This window comes from Dermacentor andersoni, chromosome 8, assembly GCF_023375885.2.
Source record: "Dermacentor andersoni chromosome 8, qqDerAnde1_hic_scaffold, whole genome shotgun sequence".
In the NCBI taxonomy this organism is placed as follows: domain Eukaryota; kingdom Metazoa; phylum Arthropoda; class Arachnida; order Ixodida; family Ixodidae; genus Dermacentor; species Dermacentor andersoni.
Window position 1 is genome coordinate 140197329 of NC_092821.1, and position 21365 is coordinate 140218693.

Below are 21365 nucleotides of genomic sequence, written 5' to 3' on the forward strand. Positions count from 1 at the left end.
TTTTTTTCTAACGTGGCACGTGCCTTCCTTTCGGGCAGAAAGTGTGCGATCTACGCGTTATACTACTTTTGAAAATAAAAATTGATCTTACTTGATCCTATCGCTGAGCCTATCCGGTGAGTACGGGTCCATTAAAAACGCATCGAGATGATAGATGTGTTACCTCAAAAGGTCCAGGAAAAAGCCAGACTAGAATAGACATCCGATTGGAACTCATCTGTAAAAAGGGGTGTACATTGCAGAACTCATTTTCGGTCTGACATTGGCGCCACAAGTAACCTATTATTACATTGAATCGAAAAACGAAAGGTGGTGTTCGTTTTGCTCTGTAATAAGTTGAGCGAATTTGCATCCCGTGAGGTGTGTGCCGCATGCTTGAAACATTTAAGTTTAGGGAATCCAACAATGGGGCCTATTGACGATTCGGCCCTCCAGTAAAGTACTGCGTATTCAGAAATAATATTTTTATTAATCCCCGGATGAGTAGTTCCCGTGTTACACCATGCGCAAGATGTCACAAAATCGGAGTAAAACTGTGATAATTGTCATCCGATCAACGTTGGACATAAGGTACTAGAGCATGACGCGTCCCTGAGAAACCTACAATTACCCACCGGAAACACAATCAATCGAAGTGAAACTGATTAGACGTGACATTTGTCAGTAGGCATTCTTTCGTAACGGTGGAATATCTGCGTCCTTCCTTGAAATAAAGCCCCAATAAGTTTCGTTGCCACGCAGCTTCATAGAACAGGAGCACCGTCTACGTAGACCTGTCGAACTTAACAAAATTCGTTTTCATTTGCTTTGTCATCTCGACAGACAAAATGCATTAGTGCTTAGGCCGTGAGGATATACACAAATGTTAATAGGACCACAGTGATGTCTTTATATACTTCGATATTTCATGGCCACGTGTGCTTCGAAGACCCCCCGAATTTGCAAAAAAAGTGTCGCGTTTAACAATACTTGCTTTAAAATGTGCAGTGTAATGACAAGCTTTTCAACGTTGTGAAAAGCAGGATGGGTAAATTGGAATAATTCTATGAAGACTATACCGTATTCGCAAGCTACTCGAAAGTTGATTCAATTTTGCTTCGAGCACTATTAGTTTCGTGTTCGCTTTAGTCTCTAACACTGCTTATCACACACTCCTACGTCTGAATGTGTAAACTTTCGTTTGAAAACACTTCTGCTTTTGACAGGGTTTAGCAGCCTACTCGGGGAGCCCTCGCCAGCCGACTGCTTTGGGGCAAGACACAGTGCCTTCGTCATTCCTGTGCAAGAACGGATTGCATTCCATGGACACGGTAAGAATCGTCTGGTTCTCAACTTTTAGAATCGTCTGCCTCTCATCTTTTAGAATTAACGCAACGGTGTGTGCACTGGAACGGCTTATGCAATTACAGCGAAAATCTTGAGAGGGAGCTGTTAGATCGTAGAAGTACGATTAGTCCATTTGAATGCAAGTAAAACGTATAGAAATGTTTTTCTGGGACACTCAGTGAAATGATTTGGTGCATTTGAGCGAAATGGTGATTATTCTTTCTTTTTGCAAGACATTCACGAGACACAAAGAACGATATACCGTTATCGCTTTATACTTAGGCGCACGTACTTAGCTTTATCATTTCCTATAGTTAAAGGCGTCAAAATACGAAACAGATTTAAGTATATCATTCGTAAGCAGGGGTGCTTTTATGGGTTCTTACGCCTGCATTCTGGACATCGTGATATTCGCCATATTGTTAATATTGTCGTTATTCTGAGAAGGTTGCTACAACCTCTGTGATTGGTTCGAAAGGCCGTCATTAAGAAATTTGACAGTATTGCGTAATTTGACCAAGTCCAAAGTAATACACAAGGAGGAATATTAGAACTCTCGATTAAAAAGTGTGACACATTTACTGCTGCATTAAGAGCTTGCAGCGCAACGTTCCTATTGGTTACTGACAATTCGAAGACGCTAAGGTCATCTAAACAATATACGAACTTCTTGAACCTGTTCAAAATAAATGATTGTGTACCCGTATTCTCGCATGCTCGGAGCAGTGCTGTGCATAGTTTTTAGTACCAATAAACTGAAAATGGTTGCCCTGTGGGCCTGTAATTTCGTCATGTCAAGGAGAGCGCCATGTGCTCCCAATGTGCGTTTCCGTTTCCGGCAAAATTCACGCGAGAACTCTGACACTAGTGTCTATTGTAGCTTTCAAACATGGCGATTATGCCACGAAGAAAGTGATTAGCATTCCTGAATTTAATTCTTGCCATTTCACAGTTTGTAAATTTTCAGCAATAAATTGAGTTTAAAGGGGCTCTGAAGCAGCCCAATTGGCTTGGTGAAATAACATGGTCCGCGTGTAGCACACGCTGCTGTGAACGTATCTGTAAATAGTAAAAACATAGGAATAGTTAAACCTCCTCGCGAGCGATTCTGGAAATGTGTTCTATGTTATCGCGTCGACGGTACAGTGCCTTACTGAGGCACTCACCTCAGCTCTGTGAGTCTTAATGCCATCTCCCTCAATCGCAGCGCGGCCTACTGTGGCATCCACTTCAGACGGCGGCAGGTGATCGTCATCCTTTGTAGAAACCAAATCGACATTGAGCAAACGACGAAGTCCACATTGAACAAATGAACAAGTCGACATTGAGCAATGGTGACCGTGAACGGCCAGAGAGGAAGCCCGAAGCTATTGGTGAGTGGAGTGAATGAACGTTTTAATCGTGAGATGGTGCCACTTGCGACAGGTACGTGTCGCGACAGAGATTAAGGTGACGTAGGCAACTGCTCGGCAATACTACGTGCCATCGTTACGTGATAGCTACAGCCCTAAAAGGCGGCTCAAGCGGGCTTTGTCTGTCACCAGCACGTTTCGGAGGAGGTGTCAGTGGAAGTAAATAATTGTTCCATCCTCGTCATAGTATGTGGGACGTGTGTCACAAAATTTCACTGTCGCAAACAGTTCTAACGAAAGTCGCAGCTTTGGGAAGACTACGATAATAAATGTAACCTTGGGCCCTGTAACGTAAAACTATTCCAATATGTTTTTATTCCAATCTCCTGACGTCATATTTGCGTAACCGCCGACGCAAGCATCGGGCGGTCACCCGCAGGGTTGTTTGAACAAACCAAATGCTCCCCTCGTTCATGGGTCACTTTTGTTTGCTTGAAAAACGAATAACATTGCCTACACTGAGCGTTTTGTCTTATATAATTAGCTGACAAGAGGCGAGGAGCACGCTCAAGGGGAGAGGAATTCGATGGGGCCGAGCCACGGCACTGAATATCGATAACCGGATGAAGAGGGTGGTGCCGGCGTCTGCGATTGGTCCGCTTTCCCTTACTTAGCTGGTGGTGGCTGGTCGAAAACCGCGGCGGCATGCAACGGAAGCCTAAGAACGAAACTAAAATGAATCCTCAGCAAATAAGAGTTGGCAGAACGCGTTCGTAAACGTTCCGAAAGTGCTCGAAAACGTTTCACGGCCACGCAAAAAGCCTTATTATACGCAAATAAACCCATGCTCTCCGACAGATGCGAGTAGCCAGTGCATCAGTGATCGGCGGCAGCCATCTTTTATTCCTTTCGGAACGGGGCAGCCTGCGGCTATTCAGAAGAAAATTCAGTTTTCTTCAGCATATTAATGCATCTTTAACGCGTACACGTCACTTTGACGCGGTGAGTTCTTGCGGCTTTGTGACATCACGTGACAGGCAGGTGAAGTGGGTGCAGCCCGAAAATTTTGACCAATAGCCGAGGGCTAATGGCGAAAAGGCGTCGAATCGAAAATATTGTTTTTCTTTTGTTCGGTCAAATCATGCATTAACAGTGTGTACACGTTATATCAGATGGAGAGCTATAGTGGTTTTCGTCACGTTGCATTACATACAGGTGAAGTGGGGCTGGCCCAAAAAGTTTTGCCGATAGCGGATGGCTGATTGCAGAATTGGAATAGAACGGAATGCTTTTACGTTACAGCGCCCCTTAATGTTTTATTATTTTTTATTTATTTATGTATTTATTTATGTATTTATTTATTTCCTCAAAGGTCTCTTGTTGAGACATTACATGAGGGGGGCGGGGGGGTTGTGACAGATAGATACTATAAATTACAAAGGGATATTTTCAATGAGTCCACCACTCCGTTCGGCAATCTCTGTAGATGGCTCCTATTACAGTCGATGCTCGCCACGAAGAGGCATGGAAATGGTGACTGCGCGGCAGAATAAGACGCCACAAAAAGTAATTCCGAATTTTGAATTAAGATTAAACTAAAGATATTTTCATTTTAGGGAAGGGAAAAGAGTCGAAAGTTGGTTTGAGTAATACTGCTGGAAAAAAGTGACAAATGAGTGTATTAACGAAGTACTTCTGGCCGGTTGCTTTTCTATTGCGTATGGCTCTCATATACTGTATTTGTGTAGATTTATAGATAGCTAGCAAACAATGTCGTTTGCTAGCTATCTATATCGTTTGCTATATATATCTATATAGCAAACAATATATATCTATATAGCAAACAATATATATCGATATTGTTTGCTATATATATCTATATAGCAAACAATATCGTTTGCTATGCAAACTAAAACAATTTTGTTTTTGTTTGTATAGCTTCTTAGACACTCGAAAGCGAAATAACAGAAATTGACGCCCAATGCTGCTTCAGTTGGCCAATCAAGGGCAAGAAATGTTGTAACGAGCTCGCAGTCTGTGGTTGAGGAAATGGCAGAGGTGCGTACAGCTACCTTTAGTTGCCACTGGCGTTGAGAAAACAGAAAACAAAAAAACAAAGCACGCAATAATTTCACCCTAATTTCTCAGCCCGATGTTATTTTTTGGGCAACGTACACAAGAAAACGGCATTTTTTCGCAGAGAGAACAGCTTCTCAATTTGGTCACTACGTACATTTATATTTTGGGGCTGCACCCCCGCGCATGGAGCGAGAAAATCACGCGCATGCCTACCGGCAGAGCAGTAGGCGCCCACTGGCTGAACCGAAATATGGTGCGCATCCTCCATATTGTTGATAAAGGGAAAATCGCCACCTTGCGGGTTTGCGCAGAACTACTACGTCAAACACTTGCCTTTGCTTCGTGTGTTGTCGACAAATTCGACTTTGCCCTGCCATCTGCTAGCCGCCTGGTTAGCTCAGATGGTAAAGCGGCTGCCCCGGAAAGGCGGTGGTCCCGGGTTCGAGTCCCGGACCAGGACTCTGAGGCTTTTCTTTCGAGGAACCCGTATGGGTTCCCTTGTAGCAATTGCTACGATCGGATGTCTGATTTTCCCTTTATCAATTACTTCTCTCCACCTTGCGGGTTTGCGCAGAACTACTACGTCAAACTCCATATTGTTCATTATAAGTTGTCGTGATTCGTCACTTTTCAGGATTTGACAAGATGACGATTGAAAACGTGAACACATGCGTGCTCTGGGCCCTTATGACATCACAAAAATTGAAGCGAATGAGGTTAAATGAAAAGGTGAAAAAAAGCATTCACGCCTGCAAAAAAAAAAAAAAAAAAAATGTTGCCAGTAGCGCGTGCTTTCATGCAGTATTCTGAGCTATAGTCTGCTCCGAAAGTTTACAGGCAGTCTTGATGGAGAAAACGTGAATTTTATGAGCTGTATGTAATCTTATAGCCAGTAAAGCCCCCCGCATGACTGTTATCTGCATAAATGTTTTGAAGCATGTAAAAAATTACGGGCTTTTACGTGGCAAAGCCACGATCTGATTATGATGCACGCCGTAGTGGGGGACTCCGCAAATTTGGACCACCTGGGCTTCTTTAACGTGCACCTAAATCTAAGTATACACGGATATTTTCGCATTTCGCCCCCATCGAAACGCATAAGAATGCCTGCTGTACTTCGTAGCCATGTTGCTGAATCCCGCGAGCAAGCTCGCAAACTAGAGCTGTGGTCTACGTTAGGCGTGGATACCAAGACTCTGATCGGGTCTAAAATACACGGGAACGCAGGAATGCATTTCTTTTCTCGGCAACCGATGCACTGATTTTGATGACGTGTGTTGTATATATAAAAAAAAAGAAGTTAAAATCAAGCAAGGCGTGGCCCTAAATGAAGATTATGCTTCACGGTATTTCCGGAATTTATCTTTCTCTGCAACCAAACAAAAGTCGAGGCGTGGCCCGTGGTTGACTCACAGAAGCATTTCTACTTACTTATAGGAGTGTTTGAAAAAGAAAATTGGACTTTGCGGCATCGAAGTGCACTCTTCAAGGTTATTTGCTTTCTTCGCAGCGGGCGCCTACTGCTACATACGCTTCTGCTGATTGCTGAGTCATGGTTGCTTCGAAGCAAGACGAGTCGATGCTGAGCAAAGGAGCCCAGAGCTGCCGAAGTGGACATCGGGGTGAGTACTGTGCGGGAACCTTTTTTAATGGTCAGATGAGGTACGTGCGATCATTTCTCCCAACATTCCGGTTAAAATTACTGCCTTAAAGTGTCGCACATTATTAGAAATGGGTCCCGAATTTTTTCGCCGTGAATCTCGATGAGGGGACGACAAGACGGCTCTTCCCAGCAGGATGCCAGAGTGGAGATAAAGTGTTTGCCACACCGAGACAACATCGTCCGTTGTGATGACAGGAAGCTTGCGGTCAATTTTCTTAGAATCTGTTTTCATTAATCTTTTTTTTTTTTTGCCTTTTGCCAGATTACACAATGCCACGCTGTCGTTGCGGGAGTGATCAACTATGCACTCGTCTCAACCTATCAGAGCAAAGCTATAAGGGAAAGCAAGTTTACAAAGTTTTGGCCCGGAAATCAGTGCAACAAAATTTTTGGCAGCTGGTGCGCCTAAGTACTAGAAATATTTGGTATGAAATTGGTTAATAAACGACAACGATGGTCTAAGATAATTACTCGGTGCTCTGTGACTGAGCTTTGTCATTAGGAAGGAACTGTTGCTGCATATCATTCTAAACAAGAACAATGATTTAGAATACAACCGCAGGCTGTAGGAGTACGCGGAAGATGACTAAGGCGTAGTGTTGGTTATCAGTTTATTGTAAAAGGACAAAGGTTGTAGTTTTTAATTGGTGAACAGTTTAAACAATCTCCGATACCTTGACATGGTGTGGCTTTAACCCAGCGCAAAGCACCGGAGCGTGGGACGTTAGGTTTATGGTTAGCGCAAAGAGGAACAAATTAACAACCGCTAGCCATTTCAAAACGCTAACAACGCACTTCCCTTTCCGTACTGAGTTTTAAAGTGCATTCGCTCGATGATCGGCTCGGCCAAATCGCTATTCTAGATGAGTTGAGGTTTAGGCGCATGCTATTCTAATCCGCACAAAACGTTTCTCCTCATTGCAGTCAGTGTTTCCCTGTGCGGTTTCGGATGTCGTGGAATGCCACCATTGTTTCCCACTTGGTGCACTGAGAAGGTAAGGAACTAACATGTTTTCTAAATGCTTGGCTCGGCAATGCAGACCTCAAATTATATAGACGCGTATACACATAGTTTGATATATGTGGAAGCTGCAGAAGCTATATGGGTATGCAGGGTGGTCATAGCCGTCTCACATTGCACATATTGTAGCGTAGTTGCTTTTGTTTTAAAACGCTCACTACGGAATAACTACACTTAGGTATTACAGCAACATCTGCCCGGCAAATCACAAATTAACTGTGCACTTTTATGCTTCCAGTATGCGGCGTGTGAAGTCTCTGTCGCACCACGTGCGGTGTACTGTGCCTCGGTTGAAAATAGGTTCAGATCTGCGATGCCCCCCATGTAGTAATTAATTACGTCATATTTCGTGAGCTAAGTGCATTCCTAATGCTACAGCAAATTACGTGAGGCATACTTGCATTTTTCTTGCGCATGTTTGACCCGGCAATATGGAATGGAAGAAAAACTGTGATAATTTTCATCCAATCAACACTGGATATAAGGCACTACAGCACGACGCATCCCTGAGAAACCTACAATTCTCTATCAGAACCACAACCAATCGAAATGAAATTGTGATTAGACGTGGCACTTGTCAGCAGGTATTCTTTCGTAGCGGTGGAAAGGGACCTTAATGTCCCATTGCCACACAAATTCATAGCATACCTTTCGAACTTGACAAAGTTCGTTTTTCCTTGCTTTGTCATCTCCACAGACAAAATGCATTACTGCTTAGGCCGCGAAGATATACACAAATGTTAATAGGACTACAGTGCTGTCTTTATATACTTCGATATATCATGACCACGTGTGCTTCGAAGACCGCCGAGTTAACGAAAAATGTCGCGTTTAACAGAGCTTGCTTTATAACGTACAGTGTAATGACACTTTCCAAAGTTGTGAAAAGCAGGATGTGCAAATTGCAATAATTTTATGAAGACTTTACCGTATTCGCAAGCTACTCGAAAGGTATTCGGTATTCGATTCGATTTGCTTCTAGTGCTATTGGTTTCTTATTCGATTTAGCCTCAAACACTACTTATCGCACACACCTACACGTCCGATTGCAAACCTTCCTTTGAAAACGTTTCTGCTTTTGACAGGGTCTAGAAGCCTACTCGGGAGAGCCCTCGCCAGCCGACTGCTGTGGGCCAAGACACAATGCCTTCGTCATTCCTGTCTGCGGACGTAACGCCACATACGGCCGTGGTAAGAATCGTCTGGTTCGGATCTTTTAGAATCGTCTGCTTTTCATCTTTCGAATATATGCAAGGGTACGTGCACGGTAACGGCTTGCGCAATGATAACGAAAATCTTGAGTGGAAGCTATGGATCGGAGGAGAGTACGATTTTTGCATTGAAATGCGCGTAAAACGTAGAAGTGCAACGTGATCCTTTGTTAATAAGTGCTGAAATTACACCAGGATTGTTGTATGCAGTGCGAATGCCTTGCTCTTCAGTGGCGAATGCCATGGTATTCACGATGTTTACTAAGCGGCTGCTGCGAATGCCTTCACACTCAAAAGGCTCACGGCTTAAAACATTACCGGCGTATGCTCTGTAATGAGGACTGTATTTGTGAAAAGCAAGCAGCATTTGTATAAAAAAAGGCAACGGCGCCACTCAATTAATTGTTGTGGTTCTTAATCGGAGCTATGTGTACTAATAACTTATCAGGTTTGAGTCAGCGAGTCAATATCGAGTCTCATTAGGCAGCATAGAGAACCGATAGACTGTGAGAAGTGCAACAGACGCTATAAATGCCTCCGTCATTACGTGGTTCACAACAAAGTTAATGCACCATGATTAACGTCTGGCTCAGGCGAGTGCTGTACTTGTGTATGCAGTGCCGCGGCTTTTGTTTCTTGCTTGCATCGTAGTGCGGTCTACTGTGGCATCCATTCTGACGGATCGTGTCTGTGGCCGAATTACCGAGGCGGAGACCAATACCAATGGTGAGAACTCTGCGCCAACGTCTTTTCTTTTATTTTTTGCAAATAATACACGTGACACAAAGACCCTTGTCACTTGATACTTAGGTGAGCGCGCTTAGCTGCATCGCTTCCCATAGTTTGAGAAACAACTCAAACGTCAAAAATACGTACGAGATGTACGTATATTATTCGTAAGCAGGGGTCTGCGATTTCTACGTCTGCGATTGGTTCGAATGACCACCAATAAAGAATTTGTAAGCATGGCGTAACTTGAAGTGCAGAGTAACACACCTCTAGGAATATTAGAAATCTCGATTGGAAAGTGTGACACGCATTTACTCTTTTTTTTTAATTGCGATCAAGACTTGCCCATTTACTCCTGCATTAAAATAGCTTGCAGTGCAGCGTTCCTATTGGTACCTAACAATTTGAAGACGCTGAGGTCATCTGAATAATAGATGAATTTCTTGAGCTTATTCATAATTCATTCTGTACCCGTATCCTCACATGCTCGGAGCAGTGCTGTACATATGTTTTAATACCAATGCAATGAAAATGGTTGCCCTATGTTGGTTCATCATGTCAAGGCGAGCGCCTTGTGCTTGCAATCTGTGCTCTTTTGTCTATCTAGTTTCCGACAAAATTCACTGGAGAACTTTGACACTACTCTTCATGGAACATTGAAGCATGACACTTATGCTATGAAGAGAATGATGGGGTTTTCTGAATTTTATTCTTGCCATTTAGGTTTGTAAGTTTTCAACAAAATTTGAGTTTAAGGTGAAGCAATTTGCAGTAAATTGCACGTGCGCAGGATGATAAATGTTGCTGTATGAATATGTAGGATTCGTTCGCAATTTAGACTGATAACGTTCTGAAACGAATAGAACCCGGTAGCGTTCGAAGCCAGCCACAAGCACGAAGACCAGAAAAACAGCTGCAATTCGCTCGTTACCTAAATGATTACACCGCTCGAGTTCCACCTAGGAAATTCCGCTGGAAGCCATGTCTCGACGTGGTTTTTTGCACTATACCTCATCTTGACAAGTCCCCTGGCACTTAGGTCCTCGGCTTTAATGGCAGTGGTCTACTGCCCCATTCACCTCCATTGTGCGCCGTCACAGCTGTCTTGAAGCGACAAGTTCGACGTTTAGCGAAGCTGGGAGGGAGGATCCCTGCGAAGCAGGCCAATTCGTTTCGTGAGAACTGTACGAAAACTGTTTGCCGTAACTTTGCAGTTAATCAAAGATGGCGGTAAAGCTAACAGTCGTAAGGTTTCACTGCCACAAACATGTTGCCCCTACAATATACAGGCTTCGTATAACAGGACAACATGAATATTCGGCAGCGCGCTGACAAAACTTTTCTGTTAGAATTGCTTCTTGTTAAGCAGACGAGAAATCAAGCGTCGCGTTCTGCGCACACATGGCTTCCTGTAGTTGACTTCAAATGTTGACTTGAACGGAGACGCCCCCTACCGGCGTTCTCAATTCCTCTGGTACTTGCTGCAGGACACCTACGTCGTTTGTCGCCTGCACGCACACGCATCTCGGAGGCCGTCAGGGGATGCCTCGTAACGCTTTCGGTGAGAGCATGATACGTGCTATTCCTTTTCGCCTATATAGGCACTGCGAATTCAGTGAAACGCCCATTGCTAAAGAAAGTATCGCTTCGAATATTACCGCAGGCTCTATAACGCTGTTTACATTGGTTTGTAAATATCTGGCGAGTTAAAAATTTGCCGGCATTTCTCCATTGGGGATAAAGCCCTCTTTCAGGCATTTATTTAACTACCGTATTTGCACGCTCCAAATGTGACGTTATTATATAGGTCTTAAAGAAAAGAGCAATTTTTTCTGCATTCTCTCCCATTTGTGGTTTTTCGTCAACCTGGAAGGTATATTCGAAGTACGCGGCACTGCTTTTTAACTGCTGACAAGGAATCGATATTATGTTTGGCGCCTGCTTGGTTCCCCATCTGCAAGACAAGTGTTCGCATCAGTTGGAGGAACTCGGCAAAGGCTTCGGATCGTATTGGTGCTAGTGGGGAGAAAACACACTTGGTTAAATTAGCATGGCAGATAATGCCATTATTTTGTGGCATGCGACCAAGCTGTATCTAAGATACCACTTAGAGTTGCGAAGATTATTGTTTTGTACACCACTCTGAATACACGCGTAATCTTGTAGTAGAGTGTTTGCAGAAGCATCGCAAACCTTGTACCAGTTTCACGTAGGCAGAAAAATATGCAAAAAAAAAATTTCCGCTTCAATTATGTAAGCGATGCATTTGAGATAACTACGATATATGTGTACCGAATTTGGAAACTTCACGCTTCTCATCCTCATCGAGTAGCTCAAATCAAGCTTTAGAATTGTGCTATCTGCCAGAGGCAGACTTCAACAAATTTGGAGCAGCTAAAGAGAAGACCCTGTACATAATGCTTTGTACGCACAGCTCTATACCCATTTTGTCGATGATTTATCATAACCTTCCGCGAATGTAGCACGCTATTGGGTTTATTTGCCGCTGGTACAATTCCACGCTGTACACACGTTGCGGTGGGTATGCTGTTACACGATTTGTGGTTATTACTCAACGTGTGTGACACGTTTCTGTAGCCGTCCCTCGGATAGCATCAAGTAATCACACGGCAGTATTCGTAAATATAAAATTTAAGCAATCCAACATAAGAATAGGTAAACCTCCCCACGAGCGCTTCTCGAAATGTTTTCATGTTATCCCGTGGACGGTACAGTGCTTTACTTAGTCATCGACGTCAGCTCTGTACGAGTCTTCACGCCCTTTTTCTCAATCGCAGCGCGACCTACTGTGGCATCCACTTCAGGCGATCGCAGGCGGTCGTGATTGCTGCGTAGAAACCGAGTCGACATTGAGCAATGGAGCTCGAAGTTGGCCAGAGAGGAAGCCCGAAGCTTGAATTGGTGAGTGGGGTGTACGAACGTTTTGTTCGTCAGATGGCGCCACTTGCGATAGATGCGATTCACGAAATAGAGAAAATTACGAGGAGATAGACGACTGCTCGACTGTAATACGTGCCATCAATAACGTGATGAGCTACAGCCCTAAAACAAGGCTTTGAGCAGGCTTTGTCTGTCACGAGGTCGTTTCGGAGGAAGCGCCTATAAAAAATAAATCATAATCGTTATATCATCGTCTTTGTATGTCGGATGCGTGTCACAAAATTTCACTGTGTCGAACAGTTCTGACGAAAGTCGCGGCTCTGGAGAAGGCTACGATAATAGATGTAACCTTAATGCTTAAATTGTTAAGCTTCACGCATTGTCACCAAATGCTTCGACGCTCAACTTATTGTGGTTCCTGTGCGTTTTTAAAACTTCTAAGAGCAACCACCACTCCGTTCTGCAATCTCTGTAGGTGGTTCATATTACAGTCGATGCACGCTAAGAAAATGCATGGAAACGGTGATTTCGTGGAAGAATATGACGCCAGAAAAGATAATTCCGAATGCTGAATTAAGGTCCAACTAAAAATGTCAACATAATTTTCATTTTAGGGAACGGGATCACGCCGAAAGTTGCTTTGGATAATAGTGGGATGAAAACTGAGAAATGAGTGGATTTATAAAGTACTTCTCGCCAGTTGCTTTTTCTATAATGTGTACGGCTCGTGTGCTTTGAATGTGTAAATGTTGGGGGATTCCCCATGCCTGGTCTTGAGGAGTTTCAGAATTTCGCCACCGTCCTCACTAGAATCGGTGGGCCGTAGGCGATGCCGGCAGCTCCGACACTGTACTCCACTGCAAAAACTGTGTACATAAGGACCGCAAGAGTTATCCACCCGATCGTAGCACAAAGCTTCAAAGGAAACCCGTACTGTTTTGTCAAAGAAAGCTTCACAGTTGAAAAAACATTGTCTTGTTCTGGGGGGGAAAGAATCGCAAATTGTATTTTATTTTCGTTTGTGTAGCTTCAGATGCATAATCGAAAGCGAACTAACAGAAATTCACGCCCAATGCTGCTTCAGTTCGCCAAGCACTGGCATGGACTTTTGTAACGCGTTCAGTCTGTCGTTGAGGGAATCGGAAGACGTGCGCACAGCTACCTTATTTCGTTGCCACTATAGCGGTGAGAAAACGGAAAATGCAAAAAAAGACCCCCAATTTCTCACGCCGGTATTTACTCCCAAATAAGGTGCGCACAGCTACCTTATTTCGTTGCCACTATAGCGGTGAGAAAACGGAAAATGCAAAAAAAGACCCCCAATTTCTCACGCCGGTAGTAGAGAAAGAACGTGCTTTGTCGCAGAGAATCCTTCTTGATGTGGTCAATAAATACATTCGTATTTACTCGCTGCACCCCCGCGCTTTGAGCGTGCGTGCCTACAGCAGCAAAGGCCAACAGCATCGGTCAGAGCACTGCGCGCGTGCCACTCGAATCGATAGGTGTCACGCATGCGGCATATTCTTCATTATAAGAGCTCGTGATTCGTCACACGGTGTCACGTGAGCGTGCTTATGATTCGTCACTTTTTCAGGATTTGACAAGATGACGATTGAAAGTGTCAATGCATGAGTATTGACACACACACACACACACACAGTATTTAAAAGCGAATACCAGGATGCGTGATTAAGCGGGGAAATATACCGCTTGTCCTTACTTGCCCCGGCAGGCATACGGTAGGCGAGCGCCTGCTGTACTTTGTTGCCATGTTGTAGATTCTAGTTAGTTAGCTCGGCAACTATAGCGCCGTGATCTACGTGAGCGTGAATAACAGCAAGACTTTGATCCTGTCTAAGGAACGTAGGAATATTTTTTTCTTGGCGACCAAAATCAGTGCCTTAGGGCACTGATTTTACGCGCGTTGCATTAAAAGTTGTTTAGAAAACGTGCCCTTAATCATGATTAGGCTTCACGGTATCTCCGGATTTTCTTTCTCGCTCAAATACAAAAAAAAAAGAACCGTTCAAGCTGATCCAGTGCTCTGCTTTTTACGCGTATTAGAATAAGGAGCTTGGACTTTGTGGCGCCGAAGTAAAGTGCACTCTTCAACATTGTCTGATTTCATCGCAGCGGGCGCCTACTGCTACATACGCTTCTGCTGATCGCCGAGTCATGGTTGCTGCGAAGAACACGAGTCGACACTGAGCAGAGGGACCAAGAGCTGCGGAGGCCAACACGAGTCGACACTGAGCAGAGGGACCAGGAGCTGCGGAGGCCAACACGATTGGTGAGAACAGCGCTGGAACCTTTTCTTTAGTGGTCGGATGGCAAGAGTAGGGACGCGCGATCATTTCTTCCAACATTCCGGTTAAAACTACTGCCTTAAAGTGTCGCAAACTGTTAGAAATGAGCCCCGAAATTATTTCGTCATGAATCGCGATGTGGGCTCAAGACAAGACGGCTCGTCACCGCAGGAGGCCAGAGTGCACATAAACGCTTGCCACACCGATACATCTTCCGCTGTGGCGAGAGGACATGATGGGGTTCGAATTCTCTTTTGTTATTGCTTTTATTCGTATTGTGTAGTCTTTCGCTGGATTGCGCGACGCCGCGCTGTCATTGTGGGAGTGATCCGCTATGCACTCCTCTCGACCCATCAAACAAAAGCTATAAGGCAAAGCGTGTTTACAAAATATGGGCCCGTAAATTACTACAAGAAACCTTTTGACGGCTGGTGTGCCCCAACTAGAGAAAGATTTGTTTTTACGATAGGAAATTCGCTAATAAACGACAACGACGTGCTAAGATAGTTACTCTGTGCTTCTTGACTGAGCTTTGCCATCACAAAGCAACTGTTGCTTGAGGTAATTCTCGCCAAGAAAAATTGTTTAAAATACGAGCATTAGTACAAGCCTGAGGCAGAATGATTAGTAGCGTGTGGTGAGAAAAAGCTCAAGAACAACAGTGTAAATTGGCTATGAGGTAATCGAAAACGGATGAAAGTTAGCCGTCTCTTTTTTATTAATAATCTGTTCAAACAATTCCAAAAGTGGTACAAACAATTCCAATAGTGGTGTACGCATCCCCCATTGCATTGCGAGCATGTACTTCTTCGATGCGTTGACATTTAACGGAATGGCTTGAACGCGGTGCAAGCCAACTAATTTCGGGGATATAGGCCTGTGCTTAAGGGAAGGACCTACAAATTACCCACCGTTAACCATTGCAAAACGCTAACGCACTTCCTTTCCGCACTGGTGTACCTTGCAATGCATTCGCGTCATGTAAATAGATCAGCCCGCCGTTATCGCTATCCTAGATAAGTTGAGATTTTGAGCACGTGTTATTCTAATCTGAACGAAACGTGTCTCGTCATTGTAGGAATTCCCTGTGCGGTTTCGGATGTCGTGGAATGTCAGCACTTATATTCCAACTTGTGCACTGAGCAGGTAAGGAACTTAATGCTCGGTTCGCCAATACAGACCTCAAATTACATAAACGGGTCTTTACCTTGTTATATATTTAGAGGGTGCTAAAGCTTGAATTCACCTCCTCCTGTACACTACATCCCAAAGGATGAATGGGCGTCGGACACTGGCAAAGATGCCGAGAGCCAGTGGGGCTTTACTAATCCAGGTACAACCAAATTAGGGAGACCCACTAAGCACGGAAACCCTCGGTTTGCAGATTCCATTGAGCTGTTAAGCAACACTGGGGACGAATTACAACAAATGATCAATGTTGAAGATTAATAGCTGTTAAGCAACACTGGGGACGAATTACAACAAATGATCAATGTTGAAGATTAATATGCAGAAGATAAAGATGGTAATCAATAGCCTGTCAAGAAAACAAGAGTTCAGGATCGCCAGTTAGCATCTAAAGTCTGTGAAATATTACGTTTACCTAGGTCAATAACTCGCAGGGGACCCTGATTATAAAACGAAATTTACAGAATAGCATACGGTAGAATTAAGCATAACTCAGAAAAGTAAACCTTTTATTCAAGCTGGATAGGCAAATTATTTGTCGCAAGGAATTCAATCTGTAACATGAAAGGTGAATCTGTGAATTACTTGTATGTTTTTTTGGAAATATTACACTACGATCACTTGGTCCTACATGGCTTCATTTCCATCTTTCTTTAAATAGTCGTCGTACACGTACAGGATACGCCTACGACTTAATCGTGTGGCGAATCCATGGCACATTAGGATCAGTTACGGGTACGATAGAAACCTCCCTGAATTTCCCTCTAGTGCTCCTAGCATGAAGCTCTGCTCAGTGTTGTGAACATGTCCCCCCATCTCAATCGTATGCCATGTTCTTTGCAGACTGCTTGTGTTCCTGAGTTCCCTGATGTTCTGATTATGCTCGGTCATCTATACTATGCCATACTAACTAGCCGAATTCCCCTCTAGTGCTCTTGTTGTGAAGCTCTGCTCAATGCTGAGAACATGGCGCTCATCTCAACGTTGGCGTGTTTTTTTTTTTTTTTTTTGCGGACTACGACGACGGAGGTGGACATCCGCTGTAGCGATTAGTCACCTCCGGCGCCTTTAAGCGCTTCCTTGCAATCGTCGTCGCAAACTTGTCTTTTTCAAGTCCACTTTTCGAAAGGTCTTTCTCAAGTCAGCTTGTCGAAACGTCTTTTTGAAGTCCACTTGTCGAAACGTTGGCTCCCGCTTTCACCTTGCTCTCGTTTCGCTCATCGTCATCCTCATCGAGTAGTTTAAATCAAGGGTTAGAATCGTGCTACCTGCCATAGGCAATGTTTAAAAAATTGGATGCAGATGGAAAAACCCACCCTGTATAATGCTTTGTATGCACAGATCTATACGCATTTATCTGTTGATTTAGTATAACCTTCCGCGTATGTAGTACATGTAGTACATGTACATGTACTAAATGTACTACATACGCATGTAGTACATGTACTACATGCGTATGTAGTACAGTTGCACTACATGCGTTCCTGTGTGCATGCTGCTGTTACATGATTTCCGATTATTACTCGACATGCGTAATATGTTCCTGTACCCGTCCCTGGGATAATATCGCGTGATGACACCGCAGTATATGTAATACTAGATAATTTAAACAATCCGGCATAGGAGTAGGTTAACCTCTTCGCCAGCGATTTTCGAAATGTGTCCATGTTATCGCGTGGGCGGTACAGTGCTTTACTTAATCATTAACTTCCGCTCTGTGCGTCTTAGCGTCCTTTTCCTCAATCGCAGTGCGGTCTACTGTGGCATCCACACAAGCCGATGGTTGGTGGTCGTGATCTTTCTGCAGACATCGAGTCGACACTGAGCAATGGAGTTCGAACTCACCTAGAGTGAGAGCGGACGCTATTGGTGAGTGAAGTGTACAAACGTTTTAGTGGCCAGATGGCGCCACTGGTGATGGGTGCGTGTCACGATAGAGAGATGATTAAGAGGAGGTGGCTAACTAACTGCTCGGCTGTAATATATGAAATATACTGCATCAAAACGGCAAGTTGGGCCAGTTGGTTGGGATTCATAGTAAGGTCCGTTACAGCGCAATACAAGACAAGGACACAAGAAGGTATAAAACGTCGCATATGACAGAAGGTATATGCAGCACCGTGTGGTCGTTTTATATCTTCTTGTGTCCTTGTCTTGTATTGCGCTGTAACGAACCGTAATACACATTAATAACGTGATTAGCTACAGCCCTAAAACAAGGCTCTAGAAGGCTTCGTCTGTCACCAGCCCGTTCCCGTGGAAGCGCCAATCGAAATAATGATAATCGTTGTCATCGTCACTGTATGTCGGATGTGTGCCACAAAATTACATTGTCGCGAACCGTTCTAAGCGAAAGTCGGAGCTTTGGGAAGACTACCATAATAAAAGTAGCTTTGATGTTTAAATCGCTAAGCTTCATGCATCGTCGACAGATATTTTGGCGCTTAACTTATTGAGGTATTAACTTATTGAACCGTGGATGGTTCGTATTACAACCGACGCTTATCAAGAAAAAAATGGAAACTATTACCAAACGGCAGAATATGGCGCCAGAAAGGGTAATTCCGAATGCTGAATTAAGATTCAACTGAAAATGGCAGTGGTTATCTGCTTTCGTTTGAGTGAAAAGGGAAACGCCCAAAGTTGCTCTGCATAATAATGCGATGAAGAGTGACAAATGAGTGGATAAAACTTCCAAAACCGCACCACCACACCGGTATGTAATCTCCGTAGATGGTTCAGATTAAAACCGATGCTCACCAAGAAAAAGGATGGAAACGGTGACTGTGCGGTAGAATATGACGCCAGAAAAAGGTAATTCCGAATGCTGAATTAAGGTTGAACTAAAAACGGCAGCTTGATTTTCGTTTGAGTGAAGGGGGAAACGCCGAAACTTGGTTTGGATACTAATGCGATGAAAAGTGACAAATGAGTACTTCTCGCCGGTAGTATTTCTAGTGTGTACGACTCTGGTATGCTGCTATTGTGTAGACGTGTGCCGTAAGAGGTGCTGGAAGCTCCGAAATTGTACGCTACAGCAAAAAACATTGTTTATGAGTTAGCATTTAGACCCCCCCCCCTCGTATGGAAAGATGATCCACCCGCTCGTAGCCCGAAGTTTGCGGTACTGGCGATGGAACCGCAAATTGTATTTTATTTTCGCTTGCATAGCTTCCGACACATAATCGAAAGCGAACTAACAGAAATTGGTTCCCAATGCTGCTTCAGTTGGCCATGCATTGGCAAGAAATTTCGGAACGACCTCGCAGGCTGCCGTTGAGAAAATGGCAGACGTGCGCAAATAAGCTGCCTCATTTCGTTGCCACTAGCGGTGTGAGAAAACAGAACGAAAAAGAAAGCAGGCAATAATTTCACCCTAATTTCTCAGGCCGCGATGCTTATTTTGGTGCAAAGCACACGAAACCTGTGTTTTGTCACCGGTAATTAATTCTTAATTTGCTCACTAAATAAAATATAAATATAAACGTAAATGCGTTTACACTTACTCGTTCGCAACCCCGCGCATTGAGCGAGAAAACTCGCGAGTATGCCCACCACAAAGGCTAATAGCACCCGCCATGGTTGCTCAGTGGCTATGGTGTTAGGCTGCTGAGCACGAGGTTGCAGGATCGAATCCCGGCCACGGCAGCCACGTTTCGATGGGGGGAAATGCGAAAACACCCGTGTGCTTAGATTTAGGTACACGGTAAAGAACCCCAGGTGGTCGAAATTTCCGGAGTCCTCCACTACGCCGTGCCTCATAATCAGAAAGTGGTTTTGGCACGTAAAACGCCATAATAAAAAAAAAGGCTAATAGCGTCGGCTAGAGCGCTAGGCACACATTCCTTGAATCGATAGACGGTACGCGTCCTGCATACTCATTACAGCTCGTTATTCGTCACACGCTTCACGATTCGACAAGATCACGATTAAAAAATTTCAATGCATGTGTGCTCTGGGCCTCCTGGGATATCGCAAAATTGAAGTGAATGAACGTAAGTGAGAAGAAAAAAGCAGTCACGCCTGCATAAAAAAGGTTGCCAGTAGTACCGCAAGCTTTCACAGAACCTTGAGCTGAAGTCGACGCCGAAAGTGTAGGGACCGTGTATTTGGAGAAGACGTGCAATTTATGAGCGGTTTGTAGTCTTATAGCCAGTACCCCCCCCCCCCCCCCCCCCAACCTTTGTTATCCGCGTAGATGCTTTAACGGATTTAAAACCGAATACTGGGCTGCAAGCTTAAACCATGGGAATATCCCGCTTTTCTTTATTTGCCGCGGTAGGCAAATATACTTTGTATATTTGTATATTGTACTTTGTATATTGTATGTAGGCTGTATACTTTGTAGCCATGTTGCTGGGTCTCGCGAGCAAGCTCGGAAATACGAGCTGTGATCTACTTGAGCGTGAATGCCAACACTTTCATGCTGTCTAAATACACGGGAACGTAGGAATGATTTTTCTCGGCAACCAATGCACTGATTTTCATGACGTGCATGCATCAAAGAAAGTTAAAATCTAGAAAATCCTGGCCCTAAATCAAGATTATACTAAATAGTATCTCCGGAACGTTGTCTCTCAAATGGAAAAACAAATCATTCAAGCTGGTCCAGTGGTTGACTTGTGGAACCGTTTCCGCTGTTTACGCGAATTTGACTAAGAAAATTAGACTTGGCGGACCCGAAGTGCCGTCTGAAAGGTAATCTTCTTTCATCGCAGCAGCGCCTACTGCTACATACGCTTCTGCTGATTGCTGAGTAATGGTTTCATCGGACAAGACGAGTCGACGCTGAGCAAAGGAGCCCACAGCTGTTGAGGCCAACATAATTGGTGAGAAGTGTTCGGGAATGGTTTCTAATCGTTAGGCGGCAAGGATAGGCACGTGCGATCATTTCTCCCAATTTACCCGTTTATAACGCTGCCTTAAAATGTCTCAAATTGTTAGAAATCGGTTCCGAAAATTTCCCCCGTGAATCTTGATGAGGGGACGACACCGACATAACATGTTCCGTCGGGACGACAGAAATGTTTACAGTTGCTATGCCTAAATGTGAGAAAGATGTTTTTACGTTAGGAAATGAACCAATAAACGACAACGACATGCTAAGATAGTTACTATGTGCTTTTTGACATGTTCTGGTGCAGTCGCTATCCTAGATTAGTTGAGATTTGACCAGGTGTTATTCTAATCTGAACGAAACGTATCTCGTCCTTGTAGAATTCCCTGTGCGGCTTCGGATGTCGTGGAATGTCAGCATCGCATTCCAGATAGGGGGCTGCAAAGGTAAGGAACTAAGCAGTCCTGTATATGCTTCGTTCACCAATATAGACCTGAAAATACATAAACTCGTCTATACATTGTTTGATGTATGTAAAAGCTGCAGAAGCTATAAGCATGCGGGGTGCCACGTTCTTTGCAGACTGCTTGCGATCCTGAGTTCCCTTATGTTCTGGTCCTGCTCAGTTTTCTATACGATGCCATACCAACTAGCCAAATTTCCACACATTGCTCCTAGCATGAAGCTCTGCTCAATGCTGAGACCAGGCCGTTCATCTCAACGTAGGCCACGTTCTTTGCAGACTGCTTGTG

General features: G+C 44.1%; 1 protein-coding gene across 7 annotated transcripts in view; it reads left to right on the forward strand.

The window, feature by feature from the left end:
- Positions 1-21365, forward strand: part of LOC126525818 (uncharacterized) — a 45847-nt gene that overhangs the window by 10897 nt on the left and 13585 nt on the right. For 4 of the 7 annotated variants that reach the window (XM_072284166.1, XM_072284170.1, XM_072284168.1 and 1 more), the window contains 12 exons: positions 1206-1310; positions 2534-2699; positions 6268-6379; positions 7345-7415; positions 8527-8632; positions 9304-9378; positions 10869-10942; positions 12180-12303; positions 14416-14572; positions 15667-15734; positions 17526-17645; positions 20495-20605. In XM_072284166.1, the coding sequence (XP_072140267.1) occupies positions 6310-6379; positions 7345-7415; positions 8527-8632; positions 9304-9378; positions 10869-10942; positions 12180-12299 (516 nt within the window). In that variant the 5' untranslated portion in view covers positions 1206-1310; positions 2534-2699; positions 6268-6309 and the 3' untranslated portion in view covers positions 12300-12303; positions 14416-14572; positions 15667-15734; positions 17526-17645; positions 20495-20605. Of the gene's footprint in view, positions 1-1205; positions 1311-2533; positions 2700-6267; positions 6380-7344; positions 7416-8526; positions 8633-9303; positions 9379-10868; positions 10943-12179; positions 12304-14415; positions 14573-15666; positions 15735-17525; positions 17646-20494; positions 20606-20993; positions 21060-21365 lie in introns of all 7 variants that reach the window. The other 3 variants (XM_072284171.1, XM_072284167.1, XM_072284169.1) reach the window with 3 other exon arrangements.